The sequence below is a fragment of the Apodemus sylvaticus genome, chromosome 3, assembly GCF_947179515.1.
Source record: "Apodemus sylvaticus chromosome 3, mApoSyl1.1, whole genome shotgun sequence".
NCBI lineage: Eukaryota > Metazoa > Chordata > Mammalia > Rodentia > Muridae > Apodemus > Apodemus sylvaticus.
The window spans coordinates 23239400-23260536 of record NC_067474.1 but is presented as its reverse complement, the minus strand read 5'-3'; the positions used below and the strand labels follow the sequence as shown (position 1 = coordinate 23260536).

The window sequence follows — 21137 nt, the reverse complement described above, 5'->3', positions numbered from 1 at the left end:
ATGGAGAATGTGACAGGATTGAGTGGCTGTAACAAAACATACTGTAAGAAGAGAGATAGTTTGAGTTGGCCAAGATTCTGTGCATTGCTCCAAATATACTCCCTGGGTTAAAACTTGAAAGATTATCATTAAGAAACTTCAAGGAAAGAGTTGCGAAGGTACCTTGCTTTGATAAAGTAATTGACTTCAAGCACAAGGACCTGAATCCATGTATAAATAAGGTAAGTGTGTTAGTTCTCACTTAAAACCTCATCAGTGGAGAGTCAGTGACAGGTAGATTCTTTGGGTTTACTTGGCAGGGGGCTCTAGATGAGTGGGTTTCAGGCCAGTAATAGAATGTGTCTCAAAAAAAAAGGATAAATACCATCTAAGGAACACCACCTAGAGTTGTTCCTCTAAACTCTATGCACATTCCAGTATGCACCAGTATGACAGTATTGGCCTCATTTAGATATCAGGGCAAGCAAAGAGAGGAAAACCATGGAGTCGGTGCTTGGGGAGGTAGAAAGGATCTGGAATGATTTGAGCAGGGAGAAACTATAAATTTTTCATTAAGAAAAAAAGTTGATCAGGGAAAGAAGAGCTCTAAGACCTACATAATAGGAGGGAAACAATTCCTATGAGTTGTCCTCTTGCTGTGGTAAATGCAACACACACACAACAAACAAATACATGTAAAAAGTTTTAAAGTACAATATTCTGTATGATTACCATAATTCATTTACCTATAAAGTGCATAAAAGTCTTCTGCATATGCTAGATTTTTAATTATATCCACAGACAAATTAATTACCTTCTGATGTATAGAAATACAACTAAGTCTCCGGCAGGACCTCTCAGAGCCTTAGCTGTATTTCTATACATCCTTACAAATACAAAGGTGGATGCTCACAGCTAACCATTGGACTGAGTGTGGGGTCCCCAATGGAGGAGTTAGAAAAAAGACTGAAGGATCTGAAGGGGTTTGCAACCCCATAGGAAGTATAACATCAACCAACTAGATGCCCCAGACCTCCCAGGGACTAAGCCACCAACCAACCAAGGAGATGGTTTCAGCTGCATATGTAGTAGAGAATGGCCTTGTCAGACATCAATCAGAGGAGAGGTCCTTGATCCTATGAAGGCTCGATAGATACCCCAGCGTAGGGGAATCGAGGGCAGGATTCCCTCGAGAGTGGGTAAGTGGGTGAAGGAACACCCTCATAGAAGCAGAGGTAGGGGGGGATGGGGCAGGGGTTTTCTGGGAGGGGGGAACCAAGAATGTAAATAAAGAAAATATCAGAGAATATCCAATATACATATATATGTATATTGGATAGCCCAGTCATTAGCCCAGTTCCATTATATTATATACATATATAATATGTATTATATTATATACATATATCATATGTGTATATATATACATATATACATGTGAAATACAACTAAAAGCCCCCATCCTCCAACACTGACATCAAGTTCTAGCCCAGTTCTATTATATTGTATACATATATCATATGTATTATATTATATACACACACATATATAACATATATATATATGTATATATACACATATACATATGAACTACAACTAAAAGTCCCCGTCCTCAAATGCTGACATCAAGTTGCTAGCCTAGTTCTATTATATTATATACATGTATCATATGTATTATATCATATGCATTATATTATATTATATACATATATCATATGTATATATATACACACACATACATATGAAATACAACTAAAAGCCCCCATCCTCAAACACTGACATCAAATTGCTAGCCCAGTTCCATTACTTCCAAACTGCATAATAGCACCTATACTTTGACATATCTGGGATTTGCAGTAACCAAGTAAAAAATCCAGAAAAAACAACCCCCCTTGGTGTTCTACTGCAGAATATTCCAAATGTCTTTTGCTTATTGCTTCATATATTCTGCACATGCCCAGACACTGAGACAGATACCTGGAGAATGACTTCTGATGTCAGCTGCCTCTCAGTCCCAGAATCTCCAGGTTTTCAGCCCTGTCCCGGGCAGCCAGCAAACAGTAAGAAAACAATACTGGAATATTAATACTCAGGACCTTGAGTCCAATGTGCGGGTGACACTGAGGGGGTCGTCCAGGTTCAGAACACCTGAGACCTTCCATAAAGTAGCTGAATCCTGCTATAAGACCTGTCACTTTCCTTTTGTGTGCTAAGCAGAAAGCCTTGTCTCATGACTTCCCTTCATGATAAGCACACATCACAGCTCTTCTTGCCATAAGAACCAAGCCTGGAAAAATCAACAATCTTTTTAAATGACCAAAACTGATGACAATTTCTCATCGCCTCAAGAGTAAACTCTCTGAGCTAATCCATTTCTTTTTTCTATTGGAATTACTGCATTTATTACATATGTATATAGGAATGGCATCACATGCCAGGGTCCTAAATTCTCCAGAGGTAGAGGAGCAGGAAATCCTAGATTCATTTTGTAAACAGATAAAGTCCCAAACCAGGTAGTCAAATACCACAGGGGGCTGGACATTTCACTGAGAAGGCCATTTCTCAAACTGACCCTAGGGAAGAGGGTAGACAATGTAGGTTTTGTATGCTGGAACAGAGGCTCCTAAGTGTCCAGCAGATACCTGGGCCTCTTAAAGCTTTTTCTTTCTTTCTTTCTTTCTTTCTTTCTTTCTTTCTTTCTTTCTTTCTTTCTTTCTTTCTTTCTTTCTTTCTTTCTTTCTTTCTTCTCTCTCTCTCTCTCTCTCTCTCTCTCTCTCTCTCTCTCCCTCTTTCTTTCTTTCGTTTTTGTTTTGTTTTTGTTTGTTTTGTTTTTTCAAAACAGGGTTTCTCTGTGTAGTCCTGGCTGTCCTGGAACTCACCCTGTAGACCAGACTGGCCTCGAACTCAGAAATCCACCTGCCTCCCGAGTGCTGGGATTAAAGGTGTGCACCACCACTGCCCAGCTTAAAGCATCTTTCAAGGTGAACAGAAAGAAGGCAGCATGTGGCTTCTCTTCTGCTGCTGCTGGTCGCCTTGTGTAGCTCTTCTTGTCTCCACTATAACACTGTTATGTAATTTTTTCCTTGAGCTATTGTAGGCAACAATTAGAGACCTATGTGGAATTGTTGCTGTATAGCACCACTGGCTAAAAATGACTGAATTCTCTTTGGTCCTAGTTATAACCTTTTCAAGGTATCAGAAGGGTGCACAGTCACCTAGAGATGAGGATGACCCTTGTGATAAAGAAAGATCCCTAGAAGAGATAGTGGTAACAGTATCTGAATGATCCCAAAGTCAGAGAGAGGAGAGAGCCTGGTATGAAAAGTGGTTGAGTTCCTAGATAGAATGGCTACTGTAGGGCAAAAGCAGAGTTTCCTGTGGCTGCCTCAGTAACTTCTCCATGTCCAAGACAGCATGCATTTTAAAAGCACAGCATTGGACAATCCATATACAAGATGAGGAGTTCTCAGCCTATAGGCCATGACCTGTTTGGGGGAGGCATATCAGATACTTACATTATAATTCATAACATAGCAAAATTACAGTCATGAAGTAGCACAAAGAAATAATTTTATGGTTGGGAGTCACCACAACACATGGAACTAACTGCATTAAAGGGTCTCAGCATTAGGAAGATAACTTATCAGAACTTCCTGTTGTTGTGTCTATCCTGCCCTATGCAGGAGGCATCCATCACTTTCTAAGGATCCTGAAGCCTGAAGAGACAGAACTATAATACTGTTTAGGTCGTTAGAACTCAGAATGGTCTGATGGCTTCTCACAATCAGAGAGGCTCTGGAAAGGGAAGCTGCTCAGGAGATCAGGGAAGCACATTCCTCCCCCACCCACTCTGGTCTCACAAACCTTCACTCATCCCAGGAAAAGCTACCTGTTAACTGGAACTGCAGGGCACTGTGGACTTCACCTTGGACCCCAACACATGGAACATGAAGGCCTAAATTTCCTGTAACAATAGCTCAGCTTTGTACATAGCTTCACCTTCAAAACACACCCACCTGCGTTAAGGCAGGAAGACCTGCATCTGCTTAGTGAAGTTAACAAGGGCCTGTAATATAATCCACACATTTTTTTCAGAAACAAAAATTGGAATATAGGGTTGACTAAAGGGCTTTATTTTCTGGAAAGATATATATATATATATATATATATATATATATATATATATATATATATATATATATATATATATATATATATGTGTGTGTGTGTGTGTGTGTGTGTGTGTGTGTGTGTGTGTAAATAAGTTAATTTGTAGCAACTTATGTATTTAAAAATCATTTTTAAAAAAGAAAATATAGAAGCCTGTGAAGAAATTCCTAGAAATAATGGTCAGCCTAATTATGAGCAAGAGAAGCTTAAACAAAAGAGTAGAGAGAGAAGCTATATTCAAAGACAGAGAAGAGAAAAGGAGAGGAGAGGAGAAGAGAGGAGAGGAGAGCGGAGGGGAGGGGAGAGGAGGGGAGGGGAGGGGAGGGGAGAGGAGAGGAGAGGAGATAAGGAAAGATGTTACAGATGGGACAACTGACAATCAAGAACACGAAGTCTGTTTATTTAAGCTGAGAAGTCTGTACATTAGAAAGTAACTAAGCTGTGCCCGCATTGCCCAAGGACAGTTTAACGTTCCTGGGACCATGTGAATTGGATGTTCCTCTTCTAAAATGTCAGCTCTACTCTTCTGGTAAACAGGAAACCATGTTAATGCCATAATGTCCATCCCATAGACATATGTTCCTCAGAGACCTGGGAGAGAACAAGCCACCGCTTAAGAAATGGAACCATCCATCGTCCCTTGTGGTGTGCAGATACTGTGGGTGGTGGGACTGGAGTTCGGAAGAGCATGAGTATTCACTGTCCTTTTTGGTGTGTGGCTACATTAAGCTGATCACCTCTTGAGTAAATCTTTCTATCAGATTAAGAAGGGAGGTGAGCTTTACCTATATTGATGTTTAACACCTCAGAAGCGCAACTTTAATTCTGTACTTGAACATGTGTCACCTCAGGACACCAAGCAACATTTCTGAGTTCGCTACTTTCCATAGAATCACTGACCCTTAAAAGGCCCACTGCTCTGGCAGATGGGAGGGCTGTGGAAGGTCCTTGAAAACTGCCCTAAATCCCCTCCTCAAAGGGCCCGTTCTGGCAACTGCCTGCTGTGGATAACGCTGTTATCCACTTCCTTTGTTCACAGGGAAGCAATCTACTTTTACAGGAATTCTTCAGCATAGCGCACTTTGGGAAGTAAAGATCCAAAGAGTGCATTGCTGGGGCTCAAAAATGCTCCTGGATATCCAGCCTCCATTGTAAGGAAAAAATTATGAAGCAGGTGCTTCCTAGTTGCCAATTTGTGAACTCTGGGACTTAGCCAAACATCTCCAGACCTTAGTCATTACTGCTCTGGCAGGTAATTCGTGCCTGTAGTAACAGCAATTTAATATTGTTAATGAAAATGAAGGCAATTGAAGGAAAAACAACAAACACTTAAGCTCAAGCTGAAGCGAAAACAAGGAATATGCATGGGTGAGTTTTACTCACATTCCCTTATTCCACTCTAAAGGACAGAGAAGACTTTGGTTGCAATAACCAGGCAAACATGAAGTCAGAAGCATATGCCTCACAGAGCTGTAGAACCTACCTGCAGTCCTTCGATGGCCAGTTTCAGGATAGAAGGTGTCAGCTTGGAGGCTTGCTTGAAGGAAAAATTACTCCAGTCTATAATTAAAATGAAACCATTTATCTGGAGCTCGGGATCTTCAATAAGGACTTCCAGGGACAGGAGAATGGCGCGGAGGATGTCGGTGAAGGAGTTCCTGCAGCCAGACCAGAAAGGAGGATGTGAGTCTCCACAGCTGACAGATGGCACACTGTGTGCAGTGTCTCTGCTGTCCCTACCCTGCTGCCCCATGAATCCTTCCTGCGGAGTCATACTAAAGGTATCAATGCAGAAGGAATGACAATACTATTTCTAAACATCCAAAACCAGTGCTTCAAGATGGCCAGGAGGGGTGCTTCCTTTAATTTGGTCACCACACCATCTTGGGTTTAGTGAGATGTCACTCTTGCATTCTGTGGCTCTATGTATTCTGCTCTTTCTGCATCACTGTCTACACTTTGTGGAAAGATATCGGGTGCAAGCATGCACGCACACACACACACACACACACACACACACCAACAAACAAAAACAAACAGAACAGGCTCTGATATTCACAGGGTACGGCTGCGCTAAAAACCTAGGAAGTCTCTTCAGTACCCAGGCACTCAATGAATCTTTATTGAACAAATGGAGTGGAATCTCAGTCATGGATCCTTATTTGGATTAAGAATCTTTTATTCCTTTTCTTTGCTAGAACCTGGTAGAGAGCATAAAAGCACCCATGCTATTGTTGCTATGGTTTTAGATCTGATTCATAGGTAGCAAAATAAATAAATAAAGCCTGAAGATCAGCTTATTTTCACTGAAGGTCTACAGGTTGTGATTCAGAAGGGAAATCACTTGGAGTACATCAGTAACTATGACAACAGGCAGAGTTGAATACAAACTAGGACGATAGTTCTCCAGGGTTATGCATAAGCCTCCACATCACTGATCCAAATCACTGGCTGGCTTTCATTTCTATAGTTTTCAGGCATGAGGAAACGGTGACAGAAGCACTTGCAAATGATCTGTTACATCTAACTGCAGATCTAAGGTGTTACAGGAGTTTCATAATCAGGGTCTTTGATGAGCTGGAAGATGTAAGCCTGGGAGTATCTGCAAATTCTCTAACTTCCTTCAATCCTTCATTAAAATCAGAAACTTTGCTCTGTGAACTCACTGTCTAAGGGTTGGATTCCTAAGACGATCAGTCTGGCTTAGAACCCTAACCATAATGACTTCAGACTAGCGTTTGAGCATCTATGGTTGAATAGGAGGCCGGTGACTTAGTACACACTGATTACAAGCTTAGAGTTCTGTTTCATGCTTGCAGTTATAAGTTAGTATGCCCTGTCTCTACTTTTAAAGATAATAGTTCGAGGGAGGCTAGAAATGTGCTACATATGTTGGGAGGGATTGATACCACTTGCTCAGTCTGGAAAGAGTATAATAAAAAGAGACAATGGTTTTGGATAACCCTTGAGTGAACAGGCTTTTGATGAGTAATAATAGAGAGTGGGGTCTTTTAGGAAAGAAGAGAGACCTAAGTAAACATAAAAAAAATAAACAGCTAACTCTGTTTTGAGAGAACACTTTGATTAACAGTTGGAGATATTGCTCATTCTAAAGATATTAATGAATTCATTATTCTCTACCTTATTTTACTTAAATAAGAGCGGTGTCTCTTCCCATAGCATAGTCACTTGTGTCCACTTTTAAGAAAAGACACTGAATTCTGCCTAGAACACTCTAAACCTATCTGAAGACCAGAATTTAGAGCAGACATCAGCTGGAAGAAAAACGTTATACCCATGAGATGAACCTGAGAAAGTAAAAGAAACTTAGACTCATTTTCCCTTCCAAAAGTTCAGGTTGTTGGAGATTGGTTCTAAGGCTTTGAGTCCATTGGGAATCTGCATGTCTAGAAACTGAAGGTCTTTGTCCCCAACTGACTTTTTTCGATCAAGAAAGATGCAAAAGGCTAAGAGTTGGACACAGGGCAAGCCACTTAAGAGTTGCATGGGCAAGGATATGCAGAGGACAGGACAAAATCGCCAGACTTGGGGTAGAAAGATGGAATGCGGGAGCAGCAGAAAATAAAGCCAACTAGCCAGGTGAGACTTTAGGAAAGTGACCACTGATCACTTCCCGGATTGGGCCTGAGGTAGCAGGGGAAGGTTTAAGAGTGCTCAGCCTTTGAGGTAGCCAAGGCATTTTAAAAATAAGCTTGTGTGTGTGTGTGTGTGTGTGTGTGTGTGTGTATGTTTCATTCACAGATTTAGAGATAGCTCCTGGGCAGGTACAAGAGCATGGCCCACTGGGAACCAAAGTGGTGAGGCATAACTCACCTCTACATCAGTGCTTCACTTTCCTGGATGAACTGCTGGGCACGGAGAGGCCAGATGGAGCAGGTGTTAAGAGGGTTCACTGGTATGGAACGGAAGCCTTGCTGTGTACCTTTAGTGGAAATATGCCCTTCATTTCCTGCATCCTTGGCTTCCTCGAATAGGTCCCCCCACACCCCTTCCTCTTTCCTTTGGGTAATATGCTCCTGGCTATTTGAAAATTAAAATAGCCATTAAACCAAATAATTTATATAGATAATCCACCCTGAAAGATTTGGAGTTTAACTTCTCACTCTATAAATACAGGCTGAGCATGTTGACACCCTCCAAAGGGCAGAGCAAGGAGACGAGTCACCACTCGGTGGAGAAAGCTGGGGAAACAGCCAAAGCCAGGGGACCAAAGGTGACATCGGTGACATCGCTGGAGAGCAACCATACAGTGTATTTTCTTGCTATGGTGTTAAAAATGGTACTTTATTTCTAGAACTGTCCTCCCACACACATGCACACATCATACCGTCACAGCGATAGTGAGGCAAACACTAAACACATTTCATTCCCCAAAACAAATGACCAGCATTTCTCACAGTGGTGAACTATGTCAAAACACAGGGGAAGTCTGAGCAATTGTCACAGTCGAAAGGACTCTACAGGATATGATGGCTAAATGTAACACAGTTTCTTGAATGAGAGTCTGAAACACAATTTTAAAAACAACCCAGAAGATCTGAAGTATGTATGGGACATAGTGAATATTAGTAGCTTAATTTAGTTATTTCGCTGTGACAAATGCTGTAGACTAATTTCACATACTAATCCGGATAAGTCAGTTTCATGCAGAACAGCAAGTATGTCTCTGTGGCATCTTCACCACAATTTGTATCTCAAAAATAGTTGCAAGTATTACCATTTTTTAATTAAATGGACCTGCTGTACTTTGTACCCTGTTGTCGTGAGTCTACATGCTTTAAAATGGTGTCTAGACAAACCAAAATGGTCATTGGCAATTCAACTGAAGGCAAGTTCTGGTTGGAAGAACAGAAGACATTTCAGAGTGTCTTCACCAGATGAACTGACACAGACATGGGTTGTTTAACTACAATAACTAAGAGGAAAAGGACTACATTTTGCCTGCAGTCACAATTAGATCAGAATATTTTAGCATGTGTCTCAGAATGAAATAACAGATGAAAGAGGGTATTTACATTTCATCCATTTTCTCCATAATTTGCATAGCTTTTGTAATTTCAGTATGTAGTGCAAAACTTTTTAACCTCCTGTGAAAGCACCATGTGAACTGTAAATTGCCAATGAAATGTGAGGAATTACCCTTAAAAGGGACCTTTTGGAATTTTCCCGTGAGGATTTTAATTAACTAGGACTTAGCAGTGGGTTTTTAGCAGAACTTTCATCATCCAACTGAGACCACCTAGAGACTAAGAATACATATTATTTTAAGGTTATCTAGTGTTTAAAGTTTTATTGTTGTTTAACATCACCCTTTAAGGTTTTAAAATCTAATACAAGTGGGAAACAAAATGGTGCAAACTAGAGTTTACCAGTTAGAAGGTGTTTAACATTTTTATTGGATATATTCTTTATTAACATTTCAATGTTGTCCCCTTTCCTGATTCTCCAAATCCCTTAACCCACCCCCCTCCCCCTGGTTACCAATCCACCCACTCCAACTTCCCTGTCCTGGCATTTCCCTATACTAGGGCATCTAGCCTTCTCAGAACAAAGGTCCTCTCCTCCCTTGGATTTCCAACAAGGCTATCCTCTGCTACATATCCATATGGAGCCATGGGTCCCTCCATGTGTACTCTTTGGTTGGTAGATTAGTCCCTGGGAGCTCTGTGGGTACTGGGTAATTCAAATTGTTGTTCCTCCTATGGGGCTGCAAACCCCTTCAAATCCTTGGGTCCTTTCTCTAGCTCCTCCATTGGGGACCCTGTGCTCAGTTCAGTGGTTGGCTATGAGCATCCACTTCTGTATTTGTCAGGCACTGGCAGAGCCTCCCAGGTGATAGCTATATCAGGCTCCTGTCAGCAAGCACTAGTTGGCATCCAGAATAGTGTCTGGGTTTTTTAACTGTATATGGGATGGAACACTAGGTGAGGTAGTCTCTGGATGGTCTTTCCCTCAGTCTCTGCTCCACATTTCGTATCTGTATCTCCTCCTGTGAGTATTTTATTCCCCCTTCTAAGAAGGACCAGAGTGTCCATACTTTGGTCTTCCTTCTTCTTGAGCTTCATGTGGTCTGTGAATTATCTCTTGGGTATTCCAGGCTTCTGTGCTAATATCTACTTATCAGTGAGTTCTTTTGTGATTGGGTTACATCACTCAGGGTGATATTTTCTAGTTCCATCCATTTGCTTAAGAGTTTCATAAATTCATTGTTTTTAATAGCTGAGTAGTATTCCATTGTATAAATGTACCACATTTTCTGTATCCATTCCTCTGTTGAGGGACATCTGGGTTCTTTCCAGCTACTGGCTATTATGAATAAGGCTGCTATGAACATAGTGGAGCATGTGTCCCCATTACATGCTGGATAATCCTCTGAGTATATGCCCAGGAGTGGTTTAGCAGGGTCCTCTGTAGAATTATGCCCAATTTTCTGAGGAACCACCAAACTGATTTCTAGAGTGGTTGTACCAGCTTGAAATCCCACCAGCACTGGAGGAGTGTTCCTTTTTATCCACATCCTCCCCAGCATCTACTGTCTCCCGAGTTTTTGATCTTAGCAATTTTGACTGTTGTGAGGTGAAATCTCAGGGTTGTTTTGGTTTGCATTTCTCTGATGACTAAGGTCAAGTAACTTATAAAGGCAGACCTATCAGAATTACACAGGACTTCTCACCAGAGACCACGAAAGCTAGAAGATTCTGGGCAGATCTCATACAGACCCTAAGAGAACACAATGCCAGCCCAGACTACTACACCCAGCAAAACTCTCAATAACCATAGATGGAGAAGCCAAGATATTCCATGATAAAACCAAATTTACATAATATCTTTCCACAAATCCAGCCCTACAAAGCATAATAGATGGAAAATGCCAACACAAGGAGGGAAACTACACCCTAGAAAAAGCAAGACAGTAATCTTCTTCCAACAAACCCAAAAGAAGATAGCCACATAAACATAAAAATAACATCAAAAATAACAGGGAGCAACAATCACTATTCCTTAATATCTCTTAACATCAATGGACTCAATTCCCTAATAAAAAGACATAAACTAACAGACAGGATACATAAATAGGACTCAGTATTTTGCTGTATACAGGAAATGCACCTCAGTGTCAAAGACAAATGCTTCTTCAGAGCAAAAGGCTGGAAAACAATTTTCCAAGCAAATGGTCCCAGGAAACAAGCTGGAGTAGCCATTCTAATATCAGATAAAATTGACTTTCAACCAAAAGTCATCAAAAAAGACTCCATACTTATCAAAGAAAAAATATCTACCAAGAAGTCTCAATTCCAAACATCTATGCTCCAAATGCAAGGGCACCTTCATTCGAAAAAGAAACTTTACTAAAGCTCAAAGCACACATTGTACCTCATACAATAATTGTGGGTGTCTTCAATACCCCACTCTCATCAATGAACAGATCATGGAAACAGAAACTAAACAGAGACACAGTGAAACTAACAGAAGTTATGGACCAAATGGATTTAACAGATATCTATAGGACATTTCATCCTAAATCAAAGAATATAACTTCTTCTTAGTACCTCATGGTACCTTCTCCAAAATTGACCATATAATTGGTCACAAAACGCACCTCAACAGATATGAGAAGACTGACACAATCCCATGCCTCCTATCAGATCACTATGGAGTAAGGCTGATCTTAAATAGCAACAGAAACAACAGAAAGCCCACATATACATGGCAGCTGAACAATGCTCTACTCAATACCTTGGTCAAGGAAGAAATAAAGAACAAAATCAAAAACGTTTTACAATTTAATGAAAATGAAGGCACAACATACCCAAACTTATGGGACATAATGAAAGCAGTGCTAAGGGGAAAACTCATAGCTCTTAATGCCTCCAAAAAGAATCTGGTGTTTAACTTTTAAGAACTGACTCATTTGCCTTGACTTTGTAGGAGAGATTCTAATATTTGAACCCCAAGGCTTGACCCATTAAGAAAAAGAGGTCATATGTGAGCAGATGACCATGTAGGATCAAGATGAAATTATAAATAATACTTGGGAAGATTGCTACAGTTCTCAGCCAGCTCCATAACCAATACAATACTTTATATCCCTTGAAATAACAAAATTCAACTTTATATGGAGAAAACAAAAACTCCAGGATAGCTTAAACAATTTTATACAGTAAAAGAATATCTGGAGATGTTACCAACCCTTATTTCCAGCTGTATTAAAGAGCAATAGTAGAAACCACTGCATATCATTGGCATAAAAACAAACAGGTGGACCAGTGGGATTCAATATATATATATATATATTCATTCACTTTACATCCCAATATTGACCACCCCTTCCTCCCAGTGCTTCTTCACACAGATCAACTCCCTTATCCCCTCCCCTTCTCTTCTGAGAAGGGAGAGGCCCCTGCCCTGATATCTCACACCCGCCACCAGCAGTACATCAAATTACTGCAGGACTAGGCACATCCTCTACCCCTGAGGCCAGACATGGAAGCACAGTTAGGGGAACTGAATCCACAGGTAGGCAACAGATTCAGGGACAGTCTCCATTCCAGTTGTTGAGGATTCTGCATGAAAACCTAGCTGCACATCTGCTACATACATCCAGGGGGCTTAGATCCAGTCCTTGGCTGCTCTTTGGTTGGTAGTTCAGTCTCTGGGAGCCCTCAAATATCCAAGTTAGTTGATTCTGTTCATCTTCCCCTGGCATCCCTGTCCTCTTTGGGTTCTGTAATCCTTCTCTCAGTGCCTCCTCCAGACTCTAATGTTTGTCTGTGAGTCTCTACATCTGTTCCCATCTGCTGCTGTGTAGAGCCTCCAGAGGGCAGTTACATTAGGCTCCTGTCTGCAAACATAATAGAGTACCATTAGTAGTGTCAGGAATGGGTTCTTGCTGATGGGATGGGTCTTAATTTGGGCAAGTCATTGAAGAATGCAAATAGATTTTATCACCCTACACAAAACTCAAGTCCAAGTGGATCAAAGACCTCAATGTAAAACTACATACATGAAATCTAATAGGACAGAAAGTGGGGAATGGCATGACAGGAGTAGTGCAATCACAAAATCTCAACATTGTGGTTACCTAAACAAGACACAAATAATGACACCACCAGTTACCGTGCTGGTGTAGATGGGGAAGATTTCACAAGGCCAACCGTAAATGAAGAGCTACAGGCAGTCAATGGCTATTGACAGGAGTCTGTGACTTGATGGATTATTCAATCCATAGCAGTCATCTCTAAACATATATACACAAGAGCAGCACTAATGAGCTCAACGGGATAAGGGAAAAAGTGTGCATGTGCAACTGAATAATTATTTAAAAGGTTATAAATGTGGAAGAGAGGAAGAGAGAAAGAGGACCAAGAAGGAGAGAAAGATGGTAATTATATAATCACAGTATTCAAGTATGAAATTCTCAATATTGTAGTGGTTTAAGTAGGAATGCCCTCATAAATTCATGTGTTGGAGAGCTTGGCCAATGGGAGTGGCATTATTGGGAAGTGTATTACTTCATAGGTGGGCCTTGAGGCCACCTATGCTCAGGGTACACCAGCTGTGGGAGAAAGCCTCCTCCTGGCTGCCTTCAGATCAAGATGAAGAACTCTCAACTATGCCCAGCACCATGCCTGCCTGCATGCTAACACGCTTCCCACCATGATGATAATGGGCTAAAGCTTTGAAATTGTAAGCCAGACCCAATTAAATGTTTTTCTTTATAAGAATTGTCTAGATCATGGTTTCTTCACAGCAACAACCCAAACTAAGACAAATGAGAATTTTTATTTTTAAAGGTTTATATGAAAAGCCATAAAATGATACTAAGCAATATCATGATAAAACTTTGCTATGGAAAACAAATTGTAAGGAAAATGCTCCTTCATTGATGCAAGGCAAGGGTTAAGAAGTTTCTGTGGACCACCCTGGCAGGCTTTCTGTCTCCTTTACAGGGAGCACAGTGTTTATACCTGCCATTCAGAAGCACTTGAAGTGAAGCACTTCGATTCTAACCTGCTGTTTCCTTCTGTGCATTTGTTTACAGAACAATAATACAAAATTTGAGGGTGGAAAGGTGTGTGCGTGTGCATGTCATGCAAGATAACTTCACTTATAGTTAATTCTCCTTTGGTTTAAACGAAAAGAGGGTTGAATAAATAAAGACACAGTATTATGTCACTTTTGGCCCTAGTCTTCTAACCCTTCCTTGAAGTTCAGAAAAGGTCGTGAACATTAAGTTCATTTGCCCACTTATTTTAGAAGCCTGTCCAATGCACAATGAGTCCATCAACCTTCTTATTCAATAGCTCAATGCATGATTAGTCAATGTCTTTTACCTCCTATAAAATTGTTTTCCATACCATACATTCTCATTACGGTTTTCCTCTACTCAGCTGCTCCCAGATCCTCTCCATCTTCCTACCAACCCAACTCCATGTCCTTTCTTTCTCTTTCCTTAAGAAATAAATAGGAACACAACAAAAACAAATCAAACAATCCCGATATTTTAAAAAGCAAGAAGAAACATGCATACAGATGCAGACACAGATACACACACACCAAAGGAGCAAATACCAAGCCTATGAAACACAAGATCTGTATATTATGGCTTATACCATAATATACAAGCATAAGCTACCAGTAATACCAAAAAAGGGGGGGGGGGCAAACCAAATCAATGTAAGATAAAACTGGAAAAACTGAATCTGTATAAGGGATCAGAAAGCCGTTGGGCATGAAGGATAACAAGATCATTAAAATATGCTTGGAGTTTGGTGGATTTAGATTCAAGTCATGGTTACTCCTCTTGAGTATGGTAAGTTTCTATTTGGCTTAGCTGCATCTCCGAGGAAGGATCACACCACCCAATGCCCTAGCACTGATAAAGTGAGACAAAGCACCTGAAACCAACATAGAGTGACTGACTGACTCCAAATCATGCTTGGAAGATGCTGATGGTCATGGCGGCTTTTCATTTTGCATGAGCAAATATGGGCTCAGACAGGAAGTGTTAGTGGCTTGCAATCTTCTTGGGGGAATAAAAAGAAGAGTTCCCTTCAGACTGAGAGTTTTCAGAAATTCTTTAATTGGTCCAGAAAGAATGGTAAGGTTTAGACACTGGACTTGAAAAGCAAAGGGAAGAAGGAGCTATATTAATGAGCATACAGTGAAAACATTGTTCTTTGGAACAACGTGGTTCTGTGGAATGAGGCAAACACTTATTAAAGGTGAGCCAGAAGTTGTGCTGGGATCCACCTGCCTTCTGGGACCACTCATGAGTGAGCGCATAAGGAGAAGGCTAGTGCTGGCAGCTGGGCCCACAGAGACCCAAACTTGGTCAACTGGGACTTGGATAGGAGCATGGTCTAGAGACAAGCCTAGTTAGAAGAGGTGACTGCTACACAAGGGATAAGAACAAAAGGAAATGGGAGATATAAGAAACTCTAAGATAATCGCAGGACTCTCTATGCAGAGAGAGGCATGGTGGTACTGCCGAGGAGGAGAGGGGCTCCAGGAGGCAGGAAGAGAGTCAAAATGGCTGCGGCACACTGTTACTTTAGTATTAATGTGACCAGGAGGCACTCCTGTCACAGGAGATGAAAGCCCCTCTAAGTCAGCATTGTCTTCAATGGAAATTATTTATTATCTGTCTTGTACGTAAGCTTCCCTGCCTCCTCGGAGGGCTGCTCTGTGAGCTCTAGCAGAGTTGGAAGCCTTCTGTATTTCCCTCTAAATCCTAAGCAATCACTAGTTCTCTCACACAGCGGAAGCTCAGTAAATAATTGCTAGTGACGGGAGGAAGGAAGGCAAGACGAGCAGCGTGCACACATATTTCAAGACACTGCAAACAGAGCAAGCCCACGCGGTACCCACGGCAGCTCCATTCTCCGTCCTTGCCAATGACTGATGTCTGATGTGTCTTCCAGCGGTTTTCCTATCCTGGGTCAGATTAGTGGAGAGTGATGTGCTACTGCACCACAGGCCCAGGCAGAAGAAAGGAAGCAGGCCTTGCTGGTGTGCATTGCTTGGTTTCATTTTTACAAGTCTCTTTTTTTTCCTTTAAGTCTCTTGACTGTTCCCAAACCTTTTCATTTTGGAGATCCTCTCACCTCAGTCTCTCAGTAGCTCAGACTACATGCATGAGCCACCATACTTGGCTTAAGTTTGATTTTGATTAAAATGACTGTAATTGCATTCACACAAGGTTTGTGTGTTGGGGTGACCAAGGTCACTGAGGAACCAATATTATATAGAGCAGTTAATATCAAATGCTTTGTACATTTTTATAGACAAGAAGACTGGTGTGTCATAGTATTTTTGATGGACAAGAAAGAGCTAGTCCGCCAAAGACCCCTTCATGACACCTGAAATGAAACTGAGGATGGAGGTAACTTCACTCAGCAATATTTATTAAACAGAGAGAATTAAAAAATAAAGAAAGAAAGAATAAAAGCTTTCATGGAAGTGAGCATTCTATCCATTACTAAATTAGGACAAAAATTGATTTCATGCTTCTCTATTTTGGTAACTCTCTTGGCTGAGAAGTATCATACAAGTAAGAATTCGGAAGGACGTCAAGAATGCAAATGAGCACTTAATATAGTTAGATAAGCACTGCTTTTAGTTCTTCTGCTCTGGCCACTCTGCCTCCCACTAGAACTTCTCAAATGAAGGCTTTCCTCCACTTATTATCCAAAAGCACAGGGCCACTTTCCAAGTTCCTCAGCCTTCCTGTACAATCACTGTGAGTGATCTCACAGTGAAGAGCTCTGGCTTCCTGTGTGTCTCTCTGTCCCTCTCTCTCTCTCTCTCTCTCTCTCTCTCTCTCTCTCTCTCTCTCTCTCTCTCTCTCTCTCTCTCACACACACACACACACACACACACATACCACCGTCACCACCACCACCACCACCATCACCACTAGCACCACCACCATCACCACTAGCACCACCAGCATTATTAGGTTTACATACTTCTTCAAAATATTCCACAAAACTTTACCGAGCATTAGATGTACAGCTAGTATCATATTCACCAGATCAGAGTCACAAATATCACCACTGCCCATGTAGAATGGGGAATTCAGTGTTCATTTCCAGATCTAGTACTGTGTTGATGCTAATGTACTAGACACTCCTTAAAATGGCATATTCTTATTCCTGAGTTCATCAGACTCAGAACCATAAAGTCTCTTTCAAGTTAAGAGACCTGATAACAAGCGAGAAGGCATGTGAAGAAAATACTTGTGAGATGGGGCTACGGGGTTTTGAATGATTCCACACTCTGAGACCCTTCCCTCGTGATGGCACTTTGCAGTTGCTTGTAATCAGCAATCAGGAAATAGCTTCTCAATGTAACCAATTCTGAAAATAGTGTACAAGGCAACTCAAATTAAATAGTGCACTAGAAAAATGACCTATAATACAGACTGTCGTGGAAGGCACCCCAGTAATGACTTGAGAGTATATTGTATCTCATAATTTTAATTAGTTCAGAAAATTGCCTACTGAAAACAAAAACTCCAAAGTTTTGTCCTCAGTAAAGAGATCAATGCATTCTGGAAGAGTCACAAGATCTGAAAATCAAGAGAAACCCAGGCTCTAAAATTACTTGTCTATAACTAAATATCTGGGCCCTCCAAACTATAATTCTAAGAATAAGAATAAATAGACACTGAACTTAGAGACTCTGCCATCTGAATAAAGTTTACAAAATTAGTTTGTCATGTCTCCTTTCTAAAAACATCTAGCCTTTTCAATCACAAGTCAAAGAATCAAGAGCAATCAATGCAATCATGATAGACAGCAAGGGGAAGCCACAGGACAGTATTAGTATATTTATATGATGCGGCTAGCTTGACAGTCTTCATTCATGAATGCAGCTTGTTTGTCCTTTGTAAGTTGCCATTTTCTACCTGCTGCTACTCCTCAGTGACTGTATCTCCTTCAAGACACCTCGAGATTTGTGTGATCTTCTCAGACGTTGAGCAGGGCTGCTCTCTGAGTACACCGAGTACACCGTTTCCAAGTTATGGTGCCAGGAAGCAAGTCTGACGGAAGAATCCTTTTTCTTGACCATCTCTCATGCTTAATATTTCACAAATAACAGTTGTCACCCATGACTTTTTTGTCCCCTGAAACCAAACAGCATAGGCTGTAGGAAAAATGTCTCTGGCAAACTCCACTATTGCTTTAGGAATGGAAGCTATCTTTTTTAATTGGAAAGACGGTAAATGGGTAGAGCCCAGAATACTGTGACTAGGACAGTCAACTGGCACACACAAACATAAATGATCTGCATATTTACATTAAGTCATATATATGGAATCTTAGCTTTTCCCTAAAAAGGAGCCCTAGTACCCACTACACCCAGTTGAGCCAAGCAGATTAAATAAAAGTGACAATTTGATTTTTTAAATTTATACTATTTGTTCATCAGTTCATTTTCTTGTACGTGTGAGGGATGTATATGTGGAGGAGGTCAGTAGATATCTTGAAGGATTTGTGTGTCTTCTACTCATTGTTGACCATATGGGTTCTCTGCACTGTCTCATGAACTAGTGTGATGGGAGTTCTGTGGCCCTGCTTTCTGCCCCGTCATTTTATAAGTCAGAGAGAGAGAGAGAGAGAGAGAGAGAGAGAGAGAGAGAGAGAGAGAGAGACAGAGACAGAGACAGAGACAGAGACAGAGAGAGACACAGAAAGAGGAGAGAGGATGTTTCATATCAAAATTCTAACATAAAATGATAGACATAGGGCAATACAACTCATCTATCAACAGAAAGTCACTGCTAAAGGAGCAGTCAGTGACTCCTGCCCCAGGGTCATTTGGTCGCACAGGTAACTTTTTCTCATGGAAACTTTGATGCCTCTCTGAGAAATTATATTATAGCAGTGGTTAAAGACAACACTGGTTTCTTTCCTTTGATTATATCATAGATTATCATTTAGAAGTTCTCTGAGTGATTAGAGCAAGTAGTTGTCATTTGTTACTGCCGTTTACCCTGCAGGAGACATTGTGAAGCCCCAGCAACATTTGTCTTATCTTCAAAACAGGTCCCAAATATTCCACCCCCTGAAGAGCAAAACAGAGCTTGGGAAATGCAATGCACCTACATCTTAAATTCTCACAAAAAGAGAAAGTGCATCTTCCGACTTGGGATTTTTCTATAGAAGGAATTGGGTGTCATCACCTAACAAAATCAGAGATTGTTAACATCTGGAAAACACTAAAAACTTGGGACCTACACTAAAAGATAAGTAATTTTGTGTCTAAAGGGGGAAAATGTTAATGTTCTGCCTCTGGAAAAGTCTATCTTAAATTTTCTTTCCTGCTTTAATATTTGAATACTGAGATAGACAAGTCATTGTCTGTTTATTCAACCACAGAGACCTGTCTCCTAACTGTTCACACAGTCCATTCCCAAGAGAGCACACTAGATCTTTTTGACTCTCTTCTGCATTCAGGAGTCATTGATTGCTCTAACCCCGGTATAATTCTCTGCATCCTGAGACAACATATAAATATGATAAGTAATCGCTGACTATAGGAATCTCAAGGACTGGGGAAGTACAAGGTTGGGGATAGTGACTAAGATTGGTTCTTACAGAATGGATTTGCAATTAAAATAGAATGAAGCAGTTAAAAAATTATGATAGCAGTGACTCTTAAAAGGAGCTAGACTCCCCCTTCCCCCTCTTTTCTCCCCCCTTCTTCCCTCCCCTCCAGTCCTTTTCCCTCCCCTCCTGACCTCTTCCCTCCCTTTCTCTTCCCTCCTCTCCCCACTTAGGGTAGATTTGCTACTACTGTGCACAGACAGAAAGGGCACTGATGATTTTCACAATACTAAGAATGCTCCCAGCATTTGTTTGGCTGAAGCCAGTAATGAGTAATAACCTGCAAAGTACAATAAATCCAAAAGAGATCCCAAATGTCAGCAAACTCTTATCCTAGATAACATGATGAAGTCCAGTTTCAGATAAGCTCAATGAAACTGTAAGGAACAATTCATTGCTCAACTGGAACAAGGATCACGGCTCCTGCATCTAGTGACTAGTGTTTCTGAGTCTCAGACAACAATTCTGGGAAGAAATATTAACTGAAAGGGGAGGTTGACCAGTACATAGAATCAAGACCATTTCTTCTCTTTCTTCCCACCCATTTAGGACATTCTTCTTTCTGTAGTTCTGACTCTCATCACATATTAAGTCTTGAGAAAATTCTCTTTTTCTTGAGGAGGTGTCTACACTCAGGAATTCACACTATTTACCAGAAACGCCACCTTGATGCTCCTCTATGCCTGGGAGCACTGACTCCAACACCGGTTTTTATGAAGAAATCTGAAAAGTTATTCACTGAGAATCTTCCATTGTGGGAGATAACTGAATTCCTTGTCTCCCTCGCTCCATCTTTGAACTCTTAACCAAGTTCTTCCTAGTAAATGCTCATCTACCCCTTCACTGTGCTGCTCTATACAGATGCTCACTTGCCCTTCTTGCTTTCAGAGTCAAGTTCAACCTTTCTCTCCTATGATAATAGCCTTGACTCTCACTGCAATAGTTTTGCATGGTCTTTTTTTTCTTTTTTAACCCACTTAACAAGTATCTGGTTAATGATTTTTCTTTTAGAGTATAATAAATGAATATCAAATAGACAAATCCATGACATAAGTATTGTAAATAAATATCCCTAAATGGGAAAGTTGGCCTGGTGGAGACAGAGAAGTATCTTTTCTTTCGATGACATCAAGGCATCCCTCATAGAATGTGAACAGTAGAGACTGGATTGTTCTGTCCGCCATTAACACAGAACAGCTTTCCCCAGGGACTGACACCAAGGAAGATTTGTTGCATTTGGGTTAATGAGCCTTGTTTAGATTTGAGGCCATTGGTTAAATCAGTCTCTGAGACAGGAAAGTGCTAAATTTCTTCGAGCTTCAGAGAAGATGCTTTGAGTAAATTGGGTGACTA

General features: G+C 40.8%; 1 protein-coding gene across 1 annotated transcript in view; it reads right to left on the bottom strand.

Moving 5' to 3' along the window:
- Positions 1-21137, bottom strand: part of Clvs1 (clavesin 1) — a 165761-nt gene that overhangs the window by 90230 nt on the left and 54394 nt on the right. Inside the window, exon 2 of the mRNA XM_052176057.1 lies at positions 5633-5807. Within this exon, the coding sequence (XP_052032017.1) occupies positions 5633-5807 (175 nt within the window). The remainder of the gene's footprint in view (positions 1-5632; positions 5808-21137) is intronic.